The sequence below is a fragment of the Rhagoletis pomonella genome, unplaced genomic scaffold (genome assembly GCF_013731165.1).
Source record: "Rhagoletis pomonella isolate Grant_MI unplaced genomic scaffold, Rhpom_1.0 Rhpom_scaffold_00002, whole genome shotgun sequence".
Taxonomy (NCBI): Eukaryota; Metazoa; Arthropoda; class Insecta; order Diptera; family Tephritidae; genus Rhagoletis; species Rhagoletis pomonella.
The window spans coordinates 105565512-105590581 of NW_023458556.1; the positions used below are offsets into that span (position 1 = coordinate 105565512).

At 37.2% G+C, this 25070-nt stretch overlaps 1 protein-coding gene, 1 long non-coding RNA gene and 1 pseudogene across 2 annotated transcripts in view; 1 reads left to right on the forward strand and 2 right to left on the reverse strand.

The window, feature by feature from the left end:
* Window positions 1-336: 336 nt before the first annotated feature.
* On the reverse strand, window positions 337-1867 carry LOC118734815 (annotated as a pseudogene).
* A 4884-nt stretch (window positions 1868-6751) lies between these two features.
* LOC118734295 (protein unc-119 homolog) overlaps window positions 6752-25070 on the reverse strand; it is a 71137-nt gene continuing 52818 nt past the window's right edge. The window contains exon 3 of the mRNA XM_036464011.1: window positions 6752-7002. Within this exon, the coding sequence (XP_036319904.1) occupies window positions 6884-7002 (119 nt within the window). The 3' untranslated portion in view covers window positions 6752-6883. The remainder of the gene's footprint in view (window positions 7003-25070) is intronic.
* On the forward strand, window positions 13278-14512 carry LOC118734296. Its single transcript, XR_004992377.1, has 3 exons — window positions 13278-13386; window positions 13456-14291; window positions 14364-14512. It is a non-coding gene; the product is annotated as an uncharacterized LOC118734296 (long non-coding RNA).

The following is a 25070-nucleotide window of genomic DNA, read 5'->3' on the forward strand; positions in this document are numbered from 1 at the left end:
CGGATTTCAACGCCCGAACCAGCGTCATCTGTGTAAAACACTTCACCACTGATGACTTCGAGAACGAGCTACCTACGAGAACCTATAAATTGAATCCGGCATCAGATCACATGCAATAAACGACAACATTTCATTATGATGTATTTTTTATTTATTTGTTATTTGAAAATATAACACGTTCCCCTGATAAAGCTTTTTATTTATACATACTGACCTTCTGCTTCCTACCGGAAATGTTAAGCCGTATGCATAAAAACTAAGCAATTGCTTTTTTCTTGAAATTGCATACCTTTCACTTAAATTTGTTTGAACATAATATTTGAATTATTAATAAACAAGCACATGTACTTATTGCCAATAACAATTTCTATTTTATTTAGTTTTAAACTTTTCTTTATATATTTATGATTACATAAATCGGTTCTCGTTTTATTACACAGGATCATCTCTACTTTTTATAGAAAATTTTGAAAAAAAGGGAAACTAAGTGAAGTAATTTTATTATTGGCAGAATTAGTGTCTAACCCTACGTGACTGCTTCTAAAAGCCAACGTGTTTCACGTGGCATATAAGACTTAATTTCATTATTACATTAGTGTTTTTTATATGTATGTATATGAATAGGATATTATATATTTATGTATTTAAAAATCCACAACTTTAAGACCGCGCATCTGAACTTGTTAAAATCTTGCCGTGTCACAAACATATTCGTTATTATATAAGGAAAACTACGAAGAATATGAAAAAGAATATCAGTACTGCGAATATTTTTATCATCAGTTTGGAAGTACTTCAATATTTCACCATGCGCCGCTTCTATGTTCAATTCGGCATCTTGTATGTTTGTATCGATACGCTCCACAGTCTCCACTTGCTCCTTAACCATATGTGCTGATTGTTGAAATATACCGCCTAGCTCGACAATAGTCGATTCAATGTTCTGCATAGTCTCAGCCCGCTGTTGCACGTAACTATCGGAGTCATCATATAATGCAATCTGCTGCTGCGTCTGTATTCCACTACCTCCGACTGCACCCAGCAATGGTGTTGTATCACTTGCGGCCATGTCAATGCTTACGGCCGTATTCTCTTCGCTTAACAGCAAGGAGCCCTGTTTCGCTGTACTCGAGCGAACAGTGCTAGCAGCAATTGGTGACTGCCCGAATTGATCCCGACGCGCTCTTTGTTGTTTGAGATTTTCTATATGCACTTCTAGTATCTGTTTGAAGGCGGTGCCCATGCTGGCTAATTTAGATTGTAACGCATACACCATGATGTAAGTCAATTCTTGAATCTATTGCGGTCGATCATCAAAAATGCTCTTCTTTTTGGCCACTGCAAAAGAAAAGGTAAAGTAATATTTATAATTAAGAACACCTATTCATTTTATACTCACGCATTGTCAATTTTTCCAACTTGGCATATGCACTTGCTATGTTTTTGCCAATATATTTGTGACCATCATAAATTCCTTTCTTTGGCATACGTCAATTGTTGCACCATAGCCTGTAAGAAATGCGTAAACATAATAATGTAAACGTCTTCAAATGCACTTCTACTTCTAACTTACTTGTAAGTCTCTAATCTGTTGCGTACATAAATTGCGTCTGCGTCGAGGTCTCTATCCGATTGCGGCCTTGGTTTACATTGGCCTTATCCGACAACTGGCGTATGATAAGCTGCGCCATTTCAAACTCATTTGACTTTTCTTTGAACTGATGTTCAACATCGGGAGCACGTTGCTGCATTACATCTAACAGCCTTTTCATTTCATCCAGATGAGCCGCTTGATGTGGCCAACACCCAAAAGGTTTGTTTACAAAGTGCATTTTTGAGTAGTTGAACAAGTGCCAGTGCGCAGCCAGCGGGTCAGTTGCTGGCAACAATTTGCAGGCTTGGGCCAGCGTTTGTTGCGGCTGCCGGTAAAGTAGCTAAATAATGAAAGTAATTATATGTATAGCGGAGTAGGAGGTTTTCCTTTATTTTAAAAGCTTGGTTACTGATTTCACTAATTGACGACGATGCAACGATCACCGTGGAATCGTTCTGCAAATTGTTACCAGCAACTGACCCGCTGGCGGCCCGCTGGTATTTGTTCAATTACTGAAAAAATGCAAATCATAATGATTGCAGTGTTTTAACACTTTCAGCGATTTGCATTGCATTTAAGAAGTACACAGTCTTTACTTTTAAATAACCAATTTACCATTAAAAATTAAATAATTCCGTAAATCCGCGATTTATTATGCACTTTGTAAACAAACCTTTCAATATCACCCCAGCTGTTCGATTCTTCTTCTTTTTCTTATTGAATTCGTCTTTGCTCTCTCATTCGGGTATATTTTGACGCCAGTGTCGCCGCGCCGTCCCAAGAAAATGTATCACCGACCAAGCCAAAAAATTATCCAAATGTATCCAATTTTCTTTTTTTACGTATCCATCTCATAATTTGTAAGAAAACCAAAGATTTTGAAGAAAAAGACATAATTTAACCCATCCTAAGGACTTGGAATACGTGTATATATATTTTTATATTTCATAAAATCAAACATTTGTAATTTCAGTTTATAAATTTTTTCTTTTATACATAAGTATTTTGCAAAGTAAGTATAAAAAATAGTAATTAATATGTTACATTTGTACCTGTACAACACATCAACAAGAATCTGTATAAATATACATGCGTATAAGATGTTCAGGATTCGATTTTGAACTTGAAATCTTTAAAATATATACATAAATATACACATGAAATGTTTAATGTTGCAAAAATTTTGAAACTAAAAATACATTTCCTACAAATAATAAACATTTGGGGCTTACATTTACTCTATTTTAAACATTTTATGTATTATTGTGCGCTCTGCGAAAAATGTGGTTGTTAAAGTAAACAGGCAGTGTTTAATTTTATTACACGGTGTGCAAATTTGCACACATTAAAAGAGGAAAATGGTTACCTTTCTTAATATGCGCAAATAAACAAAAAAAATTTAGAGTGTATTTAAAGTCTTTTCAGTAAAATTCATAAAAATTTCCTTAAATAAATCAAATTTAGTTTTTTAAACAGTGTATTTTAAACTACATTGAGATCTTCTTTCTTTTTATATTAACAAATGAAGATATGTGATATGAGAGATATATTTAATTTATATATATATATTAAGATCATTGTGTGACAACATCAAGGCGCACGCCTCAAATCGGAGGAGAAGCTCGGCCAAACACTAACGTATGTGTAAGCGCCATCTATTATTATTATTATTATATTAAGATCTTGCTTAAAGCATTTTTTTTAGCTAACTAAACAATTGCGCCTAAAAGCTTAAACAGACGGCAGCGTTGATCGGGATTATTTGGGACTTAATCCGGATCAACTGCAGTTAATTCCCGAGTTGATCGGGATTAACTGGGACTTAATCCGGATTAACTGCAGTTAATTCCCGAGTTGATCCGGATCAACGCTGCGGTCTGTTAAAGCTCTTATTACCAGGGAACAGATTTTATGGAAATTGCCTTTTTTTCTGCTAAAGAGATAAAGTATATTCGATTAAGAATGTCCACTATTTAGCTTTCCCTGATTCCATATATACACATTTGATGTTGCCCTTTTTTGCCTTTTTTAAGATATGTGCCTATTTTTTGCCTTTTTTAAGATATTTGCCTTTTTTTGCCTTTTCTAACTTAAAAAAAGTGATTATAGCATTTAAATTTGTTTTTTTTAAGATTAAAAAATATACACATGCCCATGCGGCTTATAGAAGCGCAGGGACCTCTTGCCAAATTGGTGTTGCAAAAATTTAAATCCGTTTTCTCAGCTAACGTAAGCTTAGAGACAATAAGGGGTGTGGATAAAATTGTAAAGGGCGAGGAAAACGCCCTTATTCCTGATAATATGAACGTTTCAAACGTTCCATATTTAAATTGGGCTCCACTTGTATCAACTGACGTCGAGCGCACATTTAGTACATTCAAGGCTTTTCTTCGCGAAAATCGAATGAAAATGCTGCCAGACAACTTCAAAATGCATCTTGTGGTTCAATGTTACTACAACTACACAGATTAAAGTTTTATGAGTTAGAAACTCGAAAGGATAAAATAGTCAAAGATTCGAAGTACAAATTTTTCATATAATGAAACTAGTTCATAGTTTTTCTATTTTTGCTTGTAATATAAACATTTCTAAAATAAATGTATTTTTTGATTGTTCTTCGAATTTTCTGTCTTTTTTTATTGCCTTTTTTGCAATACCTAGTGCCTTTTCCTGCCTTTTTCGCTATTTTATTTTGCCTTTTCCAGCCTATTTCGTTATTTTATTTTGCCTTTTTTATAGGTTTTTAGGTCCTAAAAATCCGTTTCCTGCTTATTACACTGCTTTGGTGAGATCTCTTCATATGTTCATTGCTTCATTCACAAAAAATAAAACGCTCCAATTTCAGTAGCGATTTTTATAACATTTAGAAAACGTCATTAATGAAAATCTATTTTTGAACGAAAAAAACTTTATAGAAAATATAAAATTTTGGCCGATTTAAAAAAGTATCCACTTTTATACTTATAGGAAAAAATAAGTATCCCGCAAAAATTCGTCTAAAAATGTATCCAATTGGATCTATCCAAACAGCATCCCTGGTCATGGCCAGTTGCTCTCAGCTCGATTGGCGCAATCTTGTATTCTATCATTCTTGTACAAGCATGGACAAAGAGTGAGCGCCTGCTTAAAGAGCGTAAGCATCACATGCAAATACATGCGAGAGCGTAACAAAGCGAACGCAAATTCAATCAAACGTAATTGGCACACTAACACAATCACGCTTTCAGCTCGCGGTTTACTTGTGGTAGTGATCACATCTGCTCATATACACTCCTCGTCATTTGAATTGCACACCCTTTCAATTCTTAGTATTTACAGTTTTTCGTTTGTTTATTTAATATAAACTTTTGTAAAAATATCGTCACTACATACGGATAAAGGCGCGCTGGTGTTTTGGCGGTGAAAAAAAGCGTTTAAAAAAATTTTGCGAAAAAAGATGCTTATAAAAAACTTTGGCGAAGTATGTTAAGAATATTTGACGCTGAAATTTTTTTATGCGTCTTTTTTCGCCGTCAACTTTTGAGCTCGCGTCATTATTCGTGTCTAGTGACGATATAGCATATTCTACGGGTAAATGCAATTTTAAAATTTTTTAAAAACTAAAGCTTAAAAGAAAGTTTATTTTCCATTTCTTGGGCAGCATTTTATATGATTTTTTCGTTTTTCTCGAGAGCTGGAAACAGTTCTTAAAAAAAGGTCAACATAGGAGAGGATGACCTGCAGTGAATAATAATATTTTTAGAAAAATTTCTGATATGCAATAATGTAATTAAGTGCAAGTTTGAAGTGACTCTAAAACAGCCCCGATTTTTCAAATTCATTTATTTTTTATTGACAGTGCTGCGCATTTTATTCCATATAAAAGTTTTGTCGAGCATACTTTGTATGAGAGAAAATGCGCAGCACTATCACCAAAAAAATTTTCAAAAAGCACCGCAGACACTTGAAACTTGCACTTTATTGTACCCCTTTGTTGACATTTTTTTAACTCGGTATAAAGTTTTAAAATCGGATGTAATGAATATTAAATAAACAAAATTAAAAGTGTAAATACTAAAGATTAAAAAGTTGAGCTATTCAAATGACGAGGAGTGTATGTGGCGTGCGTTTGGGAGAGTGAGCCTTTTTACTCCAGAATGCGTGTGCAGTGGCTCTCATTGCTATACGTGTATTAGTAAGATTTGTTGCCCCCTTCCCGTTTGCCCATGATTTTCCCCTGATCTATCCCGTGAAATGGGCTCGCTTGCCCATACGGGCCAAAAAGCCCATACGGGCAAAAGTGCCCATGTCTGCATTATAGTACCACTTTCTTATGTAAATTTTATAAACGCAAACTACAACGACTAAAAACCGCAATAGAGGGATGAGAGATTAAAAAGTATTCACAGTCGCTAATAGAGCGACTAAAACTATGTTCCCATTGGCGTAATTTAGAGGTCAATCTTAATTTACGCATAAATTAAATACAAACTAAGTAATTTCGCCTTGTAAAGTCTCTCAGTAAATTAAGATGAAAGTACGTAGTTTATCTTAAACCAAGAACCAAATCACGAACAAATCAATGTCGGCTCTAATTTTATCGATAATAATCGAAAAAAGTTTTGTCCCACAACTGATATGTCATTGTGTTCGGACGTTTTTGTTTTTAATAATCGCGCGTGGTAGTTTGTAAAATATTTCCAGAAGCTTTCTCTTTTGATCACTCATCTAAAATCTAAAAAATTACCACAAACAACTCAGAATATAAAAATATACGCAATTACTCACATTCGCGATCTCTTTTCGTTAAATAAACAATAACACAGGGTTGCTACAAAGCTGCCAAGACAAATAAAGAAACGCGTGTATGAACGCACTTAATTTAGTGAGGTATTTTAAACGAAACTAAGTATTTTATGTTGGTAATGTGAACATAGTTTAAGCGACACTCAAAATATCATCGATAATCGATAATCGCTTAATAGTCGTTTATCTATTGCCAGTCGACATTCGCATTTGACTGTACTGCGAAGTACGAAGTATAACGGTTCAAAAATAAGTACTGTACTTCCGAAAGAAGTACGGTTGGTCACATTGGGCTTGCGTGCATTCTACTTACATACATATTTACTATGTATCGACCACGGAGGTACATCGCAATAAAACTCCATGCATGCATACAATCTCAAATATTTTTATTAGCTTTTGATTCTTACACATAAATTAACAGTTAATTGTAGAACAATATTAGTAATAAGGCTTGTATGGCTTTTGGTGAGAATTGATTCCAATATCCTCGAATACGTCCATTTAAATAAACATACCACCATCGTAAGCGTAGTCTGCTTTGTTGTGCATGATAAGACGGTTATCAACAAAATAGAAACTGTCCGAGCGAGTTTCGAATGGACTAGCGATCATTTCTGAAACTAAATAAGAAATAATATCTTATTCCCATTTCGTCTGTTGCAAGCATTATAATACAAATGTAAAAGTACTTAAAGTGCCTACTAGTGCTGGGGTTCTATCCTTTTAGATTATCCGGATAACAAAATGAACGTAGCTTAACCGGATATCCGAATATACGGCGGATAGTCCCAGTCCTAGTGCGTTCCAATCTACCTATGCAAATTGAAAATTAAACAAGTAAGAGCAGCGCTGCCTTCGGCTATGCCGAAGGCTTCATACCTTTCATGAACATCTGCAAATTTTACTTTGACAGATTACTGCTTTTGAATACATCTGCATACATCGATAGAGGAGTTACATACTTATATAAAAAATCGCATCTAAACAATCAGAGGTATGGAAGATATACTTTATATGACACCAAACTAAGTGATTTTCACCGCTATGTGATCGGTATGTAAACCGGTAACACAATTTATTGGGTTTAGTTTCGTACATAAAGGAGATATATGGCAAAAACTGGTATCTTAACAATCAGTGCTTCTCAGTAGACTTTGTATTATTATTTATAAAATATCTTACGAAATTTATCGGTTTTAGCTGTTCAAATAAAGGAGTTTTACAGTAAAATCCCATATCTGAACAATCAGATGTATGGAAGATATATGTTGTAGTCATCCGATCCTTGTTATTTCCGCTGTAAGTATTCTGTTAATAATGAGTGAAAATTGTGCGAAAGTTCATGTTCCTAGCTGCATAAATGGAGGAGTTATGATAAAAGACCTCATATCTGAACAATCAGTTGTATGGGGGCTGCAGGTTATAGTGACCCGATCTTTGTTATTTTCGCTGTAAGTCTTCTGTTAATAATGAGTGAAAACAGCGCGAAATTTCATGGTCCTAGCTACAGAAATGGATGAATTATAACGAAAAATCTCATATCTGAACAATCAGTTGTATGGGAGCTATAGGTTATAGTTACCCGATCTTTTTAATTTTCACTGTAAGTTTTCTGTTGATAATTATTGAAAACAGTGCGGAATTTCATGTTCCTAGCTATATAAATGGAGGAGTTATAACGCAAAATTTTATATCTGAACAATCAGTTGTATGGGAGCTATAGGTTATAGTGACCCGATCTTTGTAATTTTCACTGTAAGTATTCTGTTGATAATGGGTGCAAGTATTGCAAAATTTCATGTTCGTAGCTGCATAAATGGAGAAGTTATAATGAAAAACCTCATATCTGAACAATCAGTTGTATGGGAGATATATGTTATAGTGGTCCGATTCTTCCGGTTCCGACAAATGATTAATACATTATAAAAATACACCCACCTACCAAATTTGATCCGGATATCTCGAAAACTGAGAGACTAGATTGCATACAAACAGACAGACAGACGGACAGACGGACAGACGGACATGGCTAAATCAACTCAGCTCGACGTTCTGATCATATAAGTATACATTTTCATGGGTCTATCTCTTTTTGTTCTGGTACTTACAAACATCGGACCAAAGTTATAATACCATTTCATGCTCATGAAAGGTATAAAAAGTGCAGTAGAAGTTCCTATGTGTGGTAAATCAACAATCTCTACTTAAATAGGCCACCTGAAATTGGGTCTTAAGCTTAATACAAAGTTATAGTATGCATTCCCACGATAGCCGATTCTACGCATCGGATTGACTCAGGTTTTTCCCGACCCAGTGCTATTATTTCGGCATCCTAACCCCGTTCAGATCGGCAACCCCATGAATCGGTTTTCGTCCATTGAGCAACATACAAGATATAAAAGTTGGCAACTCTACTGTGAGGATGTGGAAAATTTCATAGTGTCACAAAGTGGAAAAAATCAATAAAAGTAGTGAAAATAATATAATACAAACACAAACAGAACCGTACATTATTGACCATAAGTGCTCCTAGAATGAGTTCAAATCCCAAATTGATCACGCAAACCTCAACCTGTGAAGACGTACATATTTATACTGTGCTCTGCTTTGACTTTCTTTTTTAAAGATTTTGTGCTAATATTTAGTTAAGTTGAGAGTAGGGACACGATATCGAACCGAAAGTATCGATATGGTACTCATTTAAAGTATCGCTTTAAAAATATCGGGTACCCATTAAAATCGGAATAAAAAGACTCGATATTCCAAATATTGATACCAAAATCCAAAAAATGTGTAGTGGTTAGAAGTGCGCAACCCTTGAAAATGAAAAACAGCTTCCCATAAAATACAATCGCCGTTCAGAGTCGACATAAAACTGTAGGCACCCCCTTTGTGCCACAACATTAAGGCCCACGCGACAAATCGGAGGAGAAGTTCGGCCAAACACTAACATATTGAGTGAGCGCCGGACTTTATTATTATTACAACACGTAGAGATTGAGGTGTTGACTTTAACATTTGTGGTGTTCACAGTTCGTTCCAAATAGTGTCTGAAAATGTAGACGTATACATTTTAAGACGTTTTCTAACCGTAAAATCTGTGGTGTTGTTGTTTCCCATTCAAAATTGGAAAACGACGCCGTCTACATTTTGTCACACTCAAAGGTATATTTTTTACGCGTCTACATTTTGTAACCTCGCAGCAGGGTTGCATTATGTCAATACTAATCACATTTTTTTTATTTATTGGGCACGTTTTTTGTATTTGTATTTAATTTGAGCGCAATTTCTGATGAAAAGAAACAAATCAAGGAAAAGAAATAACAAATATTAGGAATTGGTAATTAAGTTAAATAATTACAATTTTTCCGAAACAAAATCGAAAGGCGATATATAAAAAATGCACGCAAAGAGGAAATGTCTGGCAACACCAGCAAAGTTTTGAGACGATTTTGCGACGACTGCTAGACTACTTCATTTTAGTACGGGAGTATTTTAATTGAATATTTCCATTATATGTACGTAGTGTATGTATAATGGAAAATCCATTTGGTTAAGACTTTTCACTTGATTTAAATACGAACATTTTTAAACGGTAATTAATTGGGGTGTTCACAGTTCGTTCCAAATTGTGTCTGAAAATGTAGACGTCTACATTTTGAGACGTCTTTAGCATCAAAGCAAAAAAGCATTTTTCACTACACGGATGGCGTTTTGCACGTCTCGGATGCTTTTTCATATGTAATTAAGAAGGTATATGTATACAAAGCATGCACAGCGGTGACAACACATACACACATACATGGTATGACATAATGCACTAATCGCGCGCTGTGATGTTGATTCAAACTCAACATTTGAAAACACCTTTACATGTATGGCTGTAGCTGAGTGTGCAAAGAAGCTTGATACAATTAATTGCGGCCAAGAGGGTCCGGGTTTAATTCCCATCAGACGGAACATAAAATTAATTTTTTTTCTTCTTAATTACGAGAAAGCATCTGTGCACTTCACAACCACATATTTAATAACGTATATACTCAAATTTAAAACGAGTTGGGTTGGTGCTCTTTCATATGCGTATTTTTTCAATTTAGCACGTTTTTTTTAATTCTAAAATTTTTTCCCTCAGTGCTGGAATGTGTGTTTTTGACATTCGATACGATACTAGGGTTCTGATACTCGATTCCAAAAAATATCGTTTTAAAACTATCGAGTAGAAAATATCGGTATCGAATGCCAAAAGTATCGATATGGTAGAGATATAGTGCCAGTGAGCATTTTGTGCAAATAAAGCTAAGTAAAATATATTATTATTTTGTTTTATATTAGGGGTATTCTCGAAGTCTTGCACGATGGAAGGATTGCACGAAATGCAAAAATACTATTCCAAATTTGGAAGAGTACGAGAGCACCCCATTGCAAAGTGGTAGCATGCATAGGTAGCAAGCAGCGGAATTCTGTATCAAATACAATAACAAGATACAGCAAAAAAAAAATGAAGTGAGCGAGATGGAATGAGAGGAGGAATGAGAAATATGTAGCAATTCCAACAACAAAACAACTAGCACAGGGTCGCATTTATTTTGCTACGCATATTTTTCAGCGATAGGAAATGGTATTTCCCATATATTTTGTTGTTGTGTGTTTGCAAGTAATTTGCAATCCATTCAATCCGTGCTACGTGCAAGGGCTTTGCAAGATTTGGAGAATACCCCTATTGTTTTGAAGCAATTTAATTAATTCCAACTATATACAAGTAATCTTGCCGAGTCATCAGTTGCTATCATTTTTGTTGTGAAATCGTAATTCTTGTGTAACTGCAATTGTGTTTGTTCTTGCGCCTTTCTTTTGCTCTTTTTGTTTACTTGTTTTAGTAATTCCTGTCACAGCTGTTTGCTTTGTGTTTATTGAGTGCCATATTACAGTGATTCTCAAACTGTTCGCTTCATTTAAGACTAAGTACATCAGCTGATTTTAACTAACCTCCTAAACTCTTTAAGTATTTTGTTTGCCTTTTTATTACCATAAGTGCTATTAATTTTTCACTATGAAGTGCGATCTTGATAATTGCCAAGTTAAAAGCGAAACTGAACGTTTTTTATTGTGCTGGGTCTGTGATGGTATTTGCCATCTAATGTGTGCTGGTTTGAAAGGAAGAATTCCGGACGCTATTAATCATGGCAAAGGTCTTCGCTGGTCTTGCTTAAAGTGCAGGTCAACCGAAGTTGATCTCTTTAAGTTGTTTAGACAAACCAGAAATGGTGTTTCAGAGGTAGGGAGAGAGTTGTCGGCACTGACCGTAAAATTTAAGCATTATGAAAATGTGTTCAAATCTTTGAAATGCTTAGATATCGTACAATCCATTAAGGATATTCGTGTGTCTAAACTTAAGTTGTGGCATCGTCATCTAATCCTCCAACGCTTACTCTACCCTCAATGAGTAACTCAGTTACTCAACCCCTTCCGCCGGTTATCGAGTCTAATACTAGGAGACTGGTTGTGGTTCCCACAAAGAAGTCTATGTTTGTCTCTAGATTTTCGAGGGATACTTCCGAAGACGATATAAAGTTTTACATCTCGTCCAAAGTTAAAAATATCAAGAAAGAAATATTTCTTCATTTAAAATTTACGTAAATTTAGAAAACTTTGACATGCTGCTTAGTAGTTCTTTTTGGCCCACCGGAACTTTCGTTCGTGAGTTCGAGTATAGACCCAACAAAAATAATAATTTAGCAAACATTCCCCGTCAGAATACTGAATCAAAAAACTGATTACTAAATCGGCTTTAAGTATTTATTTATTAAGTTATTATCAAAACGTAAGAGGCTTAAAGCTTAAACAGACGGCAGCGTTGATCCGGACTAACTCGGACTTAATCCGGATCAACTGCAGTTAATTCCCGAGCTGATCCGGATCAACGCTGCCGTCTGTTTACGCTTTTAAATACTAAATTAACGAATTTATGCCTTAATGGCCTTGAATGCAATTATAATATAATTTCTTTCACTGAAACTTGGCTCAAACCTCACATTTTCAATTCAGAGATTCTTTCAAATTATTATCATATCTACAAAAAAATCGTGAGGGCAGAATAGGCGGTGGCGTATTCTTTGCCGTAGATTCTTCAATAACATCTGAAGAAGTTAGTCTTCCGCACACTGAATCTGCAGAATTCAAATGCATTCGTGTACAGGTTGGAAGGGGGTTTACTTATTTAGCTCTATGCTATATTCCTCCCCAATTTTTACGTGCTATGCGTTGGGTAACCGCTTACACGCAAAACCAGTTTAACAGATTCTTATGTGACAACGCTCATGCAAAGCTAAGTATGCATAACTGGGCTATTAGATCTTGTTTACGTTGATGATGCATCTAAGTCAGTGGTGCACAGCGTTGGCAGAACTCCCAATACAAGGGCAATATTTTTGTATCTGTATGTGTGTACTCAGCAAAACACAAACAAAGTACAAACCTCAGTATATCCAGTAAAAAAACTGTGGTGAAGTCCTTTATGGGGATAAAGTTTCCAGAGGTGAAATTTTGGGTACCGCATAATTTCTTACACGCAGGGTTGCTTTTCAGTACTAATGATAGAAACTTAAGAAATATTAAAAAAAATGCATATAGTGCATTAATTTTTGGAACAAATACCATATATTGTATGTACTCTGATTAATAATATTAAAAAATGTATTAGAACCACCGCTTAATGTTATATTTGATGCAAATTAATTTTGCTACTCGGAACGCTCTGCGCATTGCCACTGAATACTTAAAAATTATATCCCTGGTCCTTGTTCTTTCTGTATTGCATCGTGGTGAATTCACATTTCTCAGAAATTTGGCAACAAAACAAAATGAAGGGAGTATTTTATTTGCTAATTTTAGGATATGTTGAGGCAAAAAAGAAGGCGCAGTTGGAATATGAAGTTATTAGTATGAAGTAGCAACTCAGGCTCATTTGGAAAGTTATGCCGATAAGCAAGATGGAATTTGGAAAAGTAAGTGCCTGGTTTCAGCATATCTATGTATTAAAAAAGTAATTAATTAAATTAAATTGTGTTTAACAGAAATGTTTTAAATCGAGTGGCGTTATTTAAGATGTGCTCCAAATATTTAGCGAACTTTTTTTTCGCCTTCTCAACGTGCTAAGTGACAAGATAAGATGACTGCCACCACGGCCGGTAAGAAGCCCGAAGCAAAGTAAAAACTATCTTCCAGGAAGCTGCCTGCTGTCCCCGAGTCGAAGCTGAAGTTAAGCAAGAAGCAGGTCAGTAAACGTGCTACCCTAATCAAGCGTAAACTAAAGCGCTCTGCTGTGATTGCACTCCGCAAGCGTGAAAACTTGGAGCATGCTGAGAAATATCAAGCAAAATATCTCCGTGATGGACGCCGTGAGGTGAACTTGCGCCATCTGGCAAAGAAACGCGGCCCATTCTACGTACCCGCAGAATGGCTTTTGTGATCTGTATCTGCGGTATCAAAAAAGTTGCACCAAAAGTGCGTAACATTTTACTGTGGTTCCGTGTTCGCCACATTAACAACGGTTTGTTCATCGAATTGAACAAGGCATCCATTAATATGCTACGGATTGCCGAACCCTATATTATATGGGGTTATCCAAATCTTAAATCAGTTCGTGAATTGATCTACAAACGTGGAATTGTTAAGCACAACCATCAACTTGTCCCAAACTCTGACAACTTTGTGATCGAACGCAAATTGTGCAAAGCGCACGATATTCAGTGCGTTGATTATTTGGCAGTTTTCACTGTTGGATCCCACTTCAAGAAAGCCTCCAACTTACTGTGGCCACTACGTTGAGGTTGGTGATTTCGGTAGCCGTGAAGATCATATCAACAAACTGCTGCCCGAGATAGTTTAAAGAAATTTTCTGGTGTACAAGGTTCAGTATTTTTATTTCAAAAATATATAATAATAAAAATAGAAAATAATGTTTTTTTGTAACTTTCTGAAGGTTTAACCCGCAAATATGCCAAATGGAAGGCAGCTTATATTCACAATTCCTTGAACAATGTCGAAATTCTATTGCCGTTTGTAAAGGCCATTTCAAACGGCTTCATTCCACAAATTTAATTTGTTTTGGGTTTTTCAGCTCATTAACGATGCACCCAGGATTGCATTTACCGGGTATGAAAATATTTCATTATGCGTTCCAAAACTAGCTCCGAGCTACTAAAAGTTTGTTAAGCTTAAGTTATATAGTTTTTTATTTAATATTTATTCCTGGTATTTATTCAAAAAAAAAATCAGGTCAATATTAATGTACGAAATGAAGTAAATAAAAATCTAAGAATATATTTATTGAATATTTTGTCATAGAGCCGTTATTAAATAAAGACATAAAAGCGTCGGGCGTTGGTCCTGACGTGTATAGAATTAATGCATTAGAGAGAGATAATTATACAAGCTCAACGGGCTAATTTAGGTATACTTACATATGTGTTGTATTGTATTGTATTCTATCATTCTTGACAAACTCCTGCCTTTCGTGACTCGGCGCACAACTAGAAAATATTGGTTCTGTACGTCATGCGGACTGCGCCCCTCGTGCGGATGGGCGGGAATGGAGGGCAAAACCGTTGGGATTATTATTATTATTATTAAACCCTTAACCCGTCAACTCCCATTTGCAGGGTTCTGTAATATTCTGATATTTCTTTCACTTATTCATTACATAATTGAAGATGAGTTGCGTGATATAACCGGGCACTTAATTGTTGCTGGAGATTTCAACGCAAGAGCCGTGGAATGGGGAAGACTGGTCCTTCAAAGGGCAGCCCGCATTGGCCTGACCATCCTCAACACCGGAACGACACCTACATATCGAAGGCCGGGTTTTGGATACTCGATCCCTGACATAACCCTGGTTTCAGAAAGCCTTCTTAGAAGGGCTGACGGATGGCGAATGATGGAAGACCTGAGTGGTAGCGACCATAACTACATCACCTTCCAAGTCACTGACACAACGCGAGAGCAAACACATAGTATCCCTCGCAGAAAACCAGGATGAAACCCGTCTAGGGTCGATGTTTGCAAGTTCGACACATCACTCCAAGCAGATTCCCAACGCATTTCACCCACAACGGTAGAGATCCACAACAGGGCGCCTTGTGATAAGCTGGTGGAAGAAACGATGCACTGCATACACCGGGCATGCAAAGCCTCAATGCCGCAGAGGAGAGCATGGTCAAGTAAAAAGCAGGTGGAATGACCGAATTGAAGAGCGGTTAAAGGCCTGCCATATAATGCACAAACTCGCAACGCGCGCTCGTGGCAGACCTGAGGCGCTGACCAGAGCAGCAGCTTACAAAAGCACTTAGAAAGCACTTGGAGTCGAGATACAGAAGAGTAAATGGAACTGCTGGAAAGCGTTTTGTTACGAAGTGGATTGTGATCCCTGGGGCCAGGGATACAAACTAGTTATGAAAAAGTTCCATACACCATCGCAAGCGATGGATGAGGTCCGAGTTAAGAATATAGTGGATTCACTATTTCCCACACACCCACTAAGAGCAAATCGATGGCTGAGTGGAAGATCGACCTATCTCGGCAGCCAGTTCAAAAACGCCCTATCTCAGAAAACTTTTCAAGAACGCCCTACTTCAGAATTTGACTGAAAAACTCCTTATTTCAGAATTTTATTTAAAAACACCCTATCTCAGAATTCGGTTCAAAAACGCCCTATCTCAAACGAAAATACATTGAAAATAAGCTGAGATAGGGCGTTTTGAATCGGCAGCTGAGATAGGTTTTCAATCAAATTCTGAAGTAGGGCTTTCTTGAAAAGTTTTCTGAGATAGAGCGATGTTCAAAAATTTTCTGAGATAGGGCGTTTTCGAACTGGCTGCCGAGATAGGTCGATCTTCCACTCAGCCATCGAAATAGAGTGTTCGTCGAGGAGCAAGCTGAGACACCACTGTTTTCTGCAGACGAGCTGAAGTTTTGTACGACACAACACAAGGTCAGATAAAAAGACGTATAACCGGCGGAGCGGCACAGGGGTTTGTCCACGTATGACAGTCTGTTGCGCATGGAAATGCGGGGGAGCGCCTTCCTTGTCGCCTTCGCGGACGACGTGCCCGCCGTCATAACAGCAAGAAACATCCAGCAAACGCAGCTCAAGCTGAACCAGGTAATGCGCAGCGTCAGTGGATGGATGAGCGATTGCAATTGGCTACAGTCAAAACAGAGATCGTGCTCCTCACCAAGAAACGATTACAAACATGATGGTCGGACCTCAGCCCGTGACAACTTCTAGGTCTATAAAATACCTAGGGTGAAGCTTGACAGCAAATTGACATTCTGGGAACACGTTCAAGGAGTATGTGAAAAAGCTGCGCCGAGCACGGTGGCTCTAAGCCGGCTGATGGCGAAAGTGGGCGGCCTGAAGCCATGCCGTAAGAAACTTTTGATGACATCAGTCCAGTCGTTGCTCCTGGATGGGGCAGAAATATGGGCCGACGCATTGAAAGTCAAAACATACCGGATTCAAATGTCTTCGGTCCAGCGCAGAGGGGCACTACGCATTGCTTCTGCATACCGTACAGTGTCCGCGGACGCGGTTCTAGTTATTGCTGGCTTCATGCCAATTGAGCTACTTGCTTACGAGCGAAGACAGATTTACAATCTCAGTGCCGCGATAGGGCGAGCAGCTGCCGCGGCAAGGGCACGCGAGCAACTAATCCAGCAATAGCAACAAAACTGGTAGCCGACCTTCAAACATGGTTGAAAAGACCGCACGGGGAAGTCGATTTCAACCTGACGCAATTCCTCACCGGTCATGGTTACTTCCGAGAATATCTTCATAGAATGTGCAGGGTAGACTCACCGTTCTGTCACTACTGTGGAAACGTCGAAGATAACGAACACCATACATTCTCCACTTGCGAGCACTTCTTATCTACGCGCAAAATGTTGGAAGAAAGATACGGAGACATAACCCCGAACAACGTAATTGGGGTAATGATCTCCAGTGCAAACAAGTGGGAAGCAGTTGCGAGATACGTGAAATTCGTACTCCACTGCAAACGAGAAGACGGATGTCTACTGAGGACACCCGAATGAAACACCCCTACAAAAGAGCAGCCTTGAGGATCAAGTAGCGCGCTGCTGCATCTGAAGATATGCATAATTGTGGTGCCAGATGCTGGGATTGTAATAGACTAGGGGTATTCACTATCAGGTGCATACTTTCTAGCATGGTGCATAGATAGCACAAATATCATGATTGGCTAATTTTTTTGTTGTTTGAACGCATGTAATAGAAAATATCCCAATTCTTCGAAAATGCCTATAAAATGCACCGCAGGTTCAGCAACAACAACAAGCCCTACAAAGTCACATCAACACCAGCCCAAAGAATCCAACAACCAAATGCTAGCCGCAATCCCAGAAAACGCAACAAGATGATAAACTACCAAGATCGTTAATCTCCATTTGCCGCCCGTTTTGGACTCCTGTAGCTCAAAATTCAAAAGCAGCTTCAAATGCTATACAACCAGAGTCAACACGCTGGCTCGCCATAAGCGCAAGTAAGTACCCGTAACGAATGTCCTACATGGACAACTGTCAAAAACAACAAAAGATTCCGAGATAGTCCAGGTGCAATAACTCCCAAAGATACTAAAAACCAGGTTAGGCTCGATAAATATTGGCTAAGAAACCTGCCACCATCTGAAAATAGGTTTGCTTCTCTAGAAACATGAGGAGTTCAATACGTCAAAATAAAAACAGCAGAGGCCCCGCCATTTATTGCTGACAGGGTAAATAATATAAAACCCGTTCATGAATAGGGTTACCAGACCTAAAATGCCGAAAGGGATACAGATAAGAACAAATGGGGGAACTTGGGGTACAGCTGAGAAAGAAAAGGGGGTATTTTTCGGGGGACAAAAAACTTAATGTATTCAACAAAAAATTTATTTATTCGCTTATGGAACAATAAAACCGTCCATAAATGAAAATACATTATCATTTGAACAAAACAAAGTCATACTGGCGATCAAAACTAAGTGCACGGCGATTTGTTTGTAAATACCTGCAATGTTTCTCAAGTAATTTTTTTGTTATTTTTTATAAAAATATTTTTCATGCTTTAACCAATACCCTAAAATTTATTCAAAATTTCAAACTTAATACCAACTCTTCAAAAATTCAACAAATTTCCATAAAAATTTTGGGCTTTTTCATCTGAATTCATGAATATGCAGTTACGTGGCTCATGAAAGTTTAGTAAAATAAGTGCAAGTTTTACGCGGATAAAAATCGCGTAGAATGTTGATACTTTTTTGCTGATGGCTTTTTTCCATACAAATATGAATTTGAGGAAAATGCGCAAGACCGTTTGCATAAAAAATCAATGCCAGTTTTTATAAATTGCACTTCTTATATGAAAAACCCGCTGTTTAAGACTTGCACGTATTGTACTAAAACTACGTATTCATGAATTCAGATAAAAAGTCCAAAATTTGTATTAAGTTTGCAAGTTTAATTGATGTATGTATATGGCTTTGGTTAAAGCATGAAAAATATTTTTATATAACAAATGCATGTATATGGCTTTGGTTAAAGCATGAAAAATATTTTTATAAAACAAATAACACAAAAATTAACTTCAAAAACATTGTAGATATTTAAAAAAATCACCCTGTACTCCGTTTTGATCGCCAGTGTTCAGCCTTAAAAATGGCACAAGAATATTTTCAAATAAAAATTATACTTTTCGTTCAACTTTTAAAGCCTGTGAAAGTTGAACAATGCAAACACGCTTTAAGCGGAAACTGAACGATTTCGTTCGAAAATGGGGGACCTACGCAACCTTCCGTAGCAAGGGGGACAAAAGTCAAAATGGGGTATGTCCCCCCGATGGGGTACGTCTGGCGACCCTATTCATGAACTTGCTAAAAGAAATAGCTCTAAACTCTTTTGACTTAAAACTCATAAGTAACGAGGAAGTCAAGGTGCAGGCAACATTGGTGGAAGTTTATAAAGCGATTGTTGCGAAATTAGAAAAAAAAAGCACAGAGTTCTACACATCGTACAGTTTCCTAAGTAAAAACACTATCAGCCGAATGCCGGATAATGCCTGCAGCTGAGATCACTTGTTTTTTTGCATTTGCTCTTATCGTTTACAATTTCTTTAATTTCTATTACAATTTCTTCCATTTCTATTACAATTTATTCAAAATACACTAACACATTGAACCAAAAACACCAATACACTAACCAAAGACACACCTACAGCCTGCCAAATACACACCTACAGCCTGCCAGCAAAAACGGTAAGAAGAAGAGTTACTTTACTTACGGAACTGTACGATGGTTCTACACCTACAAGCAGGGTTACCAGCTCATAAGCACTGTAAGACCGGACACGTTTCGTTTGGCGACCATATTATTATAAAGGGTTGTTTTCACACTATGTCAAATTCAATGGCATTTGTCGTGAAATAATTGAAAACACATTATCAAATGGGATTGAAATGCGGTATATCGATTTCAATCAGTAAAGGTAAATAAAGCAGCCAATTTATAACTTTTGTAATAGAGTTTTGTGTTAAAGTCGGATTTTGGTGGAACATAGCACTAAACTTCCTGTGATATATACGAAAAGAAACAAACAAAACAGTGAATTTGTCAACATTCAACTTTTCAATAAGAAACGTAAATTATTTTTTTAATTGTAAAAATATACGATTTATAAAAAGTACAAATAAAGAAAATATTAAAAATGGTGGCTGTGGTGCAAGTCTTAGAGAATTAGGCGCACCTAAAGTTGTGTAATAAAACAGCTTTCTCGCTTTAGTCCTGTCATTGGGCTATATTATACAAAATTTTAAAGGCAAAATTTCAAATAAGATAATGACAAATCAATATAACAGGGCAATTATTGCAACTTTCTTTCAACTCAATACAGACTTTTGTCTTTCGGAAGACAATTGTCAATTCTAGAAAATATCTTAAAAGCTCTTTACTGTCTTTCGAAAAAATAATTTAGGAGACCTTAGCGTTATGCTGTCGCCTTTTAGTAATGTGACCAACTATTTCATAGCACAAAGAAGTACAGGTTAGTTTGGATTAGGTTATTACCGCAAGCCAAATTTCGAATGAAGCTAATTTCGATCCCTGAGATCTCAGTGTTAGTTCAGAAGTGCCAGCCAAAATACTTCCATCTTAGCCTCGCGAAGGTTGGACAGTCTAAAAGGAAGTTTGGAGATGATTCCACTTCATCTTCAACTTAACAGCTGATACAAAAGAGATATCAGTTGAAAATCCTAGTCTTACCGCATGAATACCAATCGCTCAATGGCCCGTCCGAACCCCGATCACTAGCCCTTAAGAGGTAACGTGGTATTCGGCACCTTTATGGGGTAACGATGTGTCACTCGTTTCTTGCGCTGCAGCTGCAAAAACTATTTTAAAGTGCCCTAAAAAAACATTTGCTGCAGCAGAAAAACGTCTTTTTTCACAAAAGCAGCATCACTTTCCTTTATCCATTTTATTAAGTATTTAGTAATTTAGCAATTTCATTATCGCGAGTACGAAGTATGCGTGTTAGTCTAGCGCTCGCCGCAGGAGAGCAGAGGCGTCCATAGTTGCTCCTTACTAGGGGATAACGTTTTAAGAGTGCCTCTCCAATGCCAGGTGATCAGCCACGCAACACTGACTACCCTCCAAGCCATGGGGATGTACCCGGTCCTCATGCAGTTCACCTCTGCTTTTAGCGATAACTCTCCTACAGCAGTACAAGGAAACCGACGCCTTTCTTACCCTTTCCTCAGAATTAGGCTTCCACGACAGCTTCCTCTCCAGGATCAAGCCTAAGTACTTGATCCTGTCTGAGAGCCGCAGACAAACAACCCCCCTCGGCCCAAACGGGTATCTTGTACTTCCTGGTAAACAAGACCAGTTCCGTCTTACTGGGATTTACTGCGAGGGCGCCGTTGATTGTTCTGGTAACCTTGAGCCAGTTCAAAAAAGGTTTATAGAAATCGTCCCTTAACCAAAAGTTCCACATAATCTACATAGGCGATCACTCTACAGCCCACTTTTTCCAGTTCCTCTAGAAGGTCGTTTACAACCGTAATCTATAGCAGGGGAGAGAGAACACCGCCGTTTGGAGTGCCCCTATTGACTCTGCGCTGAGTGCAGGCGCTCCCCCACTCCTCCGCGACATTTCTGTCAGGAAACAAGCTGAAGATAAGCCTTATTAGGTTGGTTTCAACCCCTAGATTATGAATATGCTTGACTATTGCCTCTGGAGGAACATTGTTGAAGGCCCCATCGATATCGGAGAAGGTCCCTACTGCATCATATTTATGCATGGAGACTTCCTCCGACCACCTTACCAATGTGCGCAGGGCGGTATCCACCGACCTTTTCTTGCCATAAGCATATTGAACTCTTGAAAGACAATCACGAGGAATCGCATTTTCTCGCATTTTTAACAAAAAACGAAGATAGACTGATGGGCCTAAAATCCCTAGGGGAAACATTAGAGCTTTTTTTTAATGGTTTGAACGAATTTACGGGTTTGTCGCCTTAACCCAAATTGACCCCGTGTTGCCATATGGCAACGCAAAATACATCATGTTTAAGAGGGTGTAAAACAAAAAACACTTACTTCAAAATGCTTATATCTACGTTAACTAATTCCTAAAAGGTGTATCCTTCGAAACGCTTACGCTTCCGTCAGATCCTTGCTCTCTATCGAGTGTAATGCAAGTGTGTTCTTTAAACAAAATTAGAAGTGGCAGAAAACCATCAAAATGTCATACATGAAGAAGTAAGCATGAATTTATAGAAAGCGTTTTTTTATTTACAAATTATGATAGTGACAAAATATTAGTTAAAACATTATTGACTCTATTAGTAATAAGTAAGAATAAAAAACAATCGTGCATGCTATATAATTTAAGTGTTTTTTAAGTCCGTTGCCATATGGCAACACGGGGCGTAATGTGAACTGGTCCTCTTTTTATCAAATTCTGATATGTTCGCTAGCCCAAATTGACCCCGTGTTGCCATATGGCAACGCAAAATACTGTCATGTATGAGGCAGTGTAAACAAAAATAGTTTGTATGTATTTTTGCAGTTTTGCAGGTGGTTAACTCATTCCATTTAGCTCTGAACTGCCTAATCATATTATCATATTATATATCATTGTACAAGTGTTGAAGTGGTATACAAATGTAGTTTGTCTGCTCCAGGGAAAACTGGTGGCGTTTTTTGCATTCTCATCTGCTACTTCATTATCCTAGATTCCCTTGTGACCGGGCACCCCATAGATATGTAGCCTTTTATCAGCGTCTAGCTTTTCAATGGCTTCCCGGCTGCCAGGGACGTTTATGGATGATATACTATATCAGGAAACTGCCTTGACTGCCGCCTGGAATAGCTTTAAGTTTGAATTGATTGTCGTTTCGGTGAGGGCTAGCTCTTTAATTATCCTCATTGCGAAAACCTCTGCTTGAAATATGCTGCAATGGACAGATAGCCTTATTGTCCGCCTGACGTTCAGTTCCCGGCAGTAAATCCCGGCACCCACTCCCGTAACCATTTTAGAGCCGTCCGTGAAAATGTTTAGGGATCTATGGCTAGATTTCATTTCCATTGCTCTTCCTCAAACGTTGTGCAAATAGTTCGTTTCCACTTAAAGCTAGGTGCCATGAAGCCTGTGCTGCTTGTGCTTTCCGCCCCAATTAAGTGGTGCCCAAAGGTTCTGAAATTTAATTTCCCTATGACCGTCAATCCACGTGCGGATTTCGCAGCAGGGGTTTTAAAGAGCAGCCGTCGAAGTGGACCTCAGCGCTCCCGCGATGTACAGTGTCGCTAGACGTTGAACCTTCTCCATTGGGCCGAGGCATAAGGACTTTTGTGCGGCATTCCAGCACACCAAAGCGCCATAGAGCAGTATTGGGCTGACGATTTCTGTGTAGCACCAATGCATCAGAGCAGGTGACAAACCCCAGGTGACTCCCAGCATTCTTTTACATGCATAAAGAGCGTTACTGGCCTTCTTCTCTCTTTCTTCAACATTGCGCATCCACAGCAGCTTACTCTCCAAGACTACTCCCAAAAACTTTCTGTGGTCTTTAATAGACAGCTCGATGCTAAATACCTAGCCTCGGGGGTCTCCACACTGGGACCTTATATCTTTTTGTGACTACACCACTGACCCATACAAATTTACAAAAAAACTTCGTTGTGTTGGTGAAGCATGTAAAACTATAGGACCTGTATAGCCTGTGCAAAATGTGATGTGCGTTTATGTTTGAAATGCTTTGCTACTTTTCATTAACTTCTTCATCCGCTTTGCACGTAGAATATGCATATATTATCAATAAATGTATTAAAACTTATACACAATGTTTCTATTATTTCATATTTTAACCAAATACTGTCCTCTAACAATCCATCTGGAATATGCCCCGTGTTGCCATATGGCAACGGCCGATATCGGAAGAACTATACTACACGATTTAGTCATATTTTACAACGCTTTTATCAACTTGCAATGTTGTGTTCCAGAAACTTTCAATGTTGTGTTCCAGAAACTTTCAATGTTGTGTGTCCGACACCATAAAGCAAAGCTTTGAAAAGCTCCTATAAAAAAGCGAATAGGGCGAGGTAGATGACATCTAGATGTCGCCCTATGTACTACGTTTGCTACACCGGAAATAAAATTAATTGGTGCTCGTTTGTATGTTCATACATATGTAAATGTAGGTGTGTGCACCTTTCTATTAATATCGTTGAATTATTTTAATATCTATTGCAAACTTTTATTCAGACAGGACTAAAAGGTAGAAAATAAATAATATAAAAAAAACTTTTTAATATACAACGCTTTTATAAATGGACTAAAAAGTAGAAAATAGTACTTCTCAGTCCCATAGAATTTGTTTTGATAACTTTTGATTTTGAAATTTTAGCAAGTCATTATAAACAATCTATGAAATTGAAAATGAAAAGCGTGGGGCGCATGTAATACACTTGAATTGATATGAAAAGTAATATATGTATGTATGTATGTGGGTATATGAATAACGACCGCTTAAAATCGATTTCAAAGTTCTACTTTCGCTGTAGAAATTTTAGGTCTACGTTATGTAGTTTGACTATTGTCAATTAAATCGAATGCTTTGTATTGCATGCGCTCCACGTTTTTCATTTTCAATTTCATAGATTGTTTATAATGGCTTTTGCTAAAATTTCAAAATCAAAAGTTATCAAAACAAATTCTATGGGACTGAGAAGTATTATTTTCTACTTTTTAGTCCATTTATAAAAGCGTTGTATATTAAAAAGTTTTTTTATATTATTTATTTTCCTTTACTTTAACGCTACTTTTACCCTGTATTAAAGAAAAATCTTGCCGTACAAATATTAAACCTGGATAGGTTGTCTATCGGAATCTGCAATAAAATTTAAATTCTTGCAAAAACTCGATATTTAACACCTTACCAAATATATCTTAACATAAGTTTAAAAAAAAATACAAATAATTGTTTATTCTCACAAAATAAACCATCTCGTCATAAAGAAAAATATTTAAAAATAGTTCTTGAAAAACCCCCATTTTTTTAACAACGTTTTTTATAGAGAATTCAACAAAGATTACGATGGTATATAAATCGCTAATTTACTGGTCTTTAATAT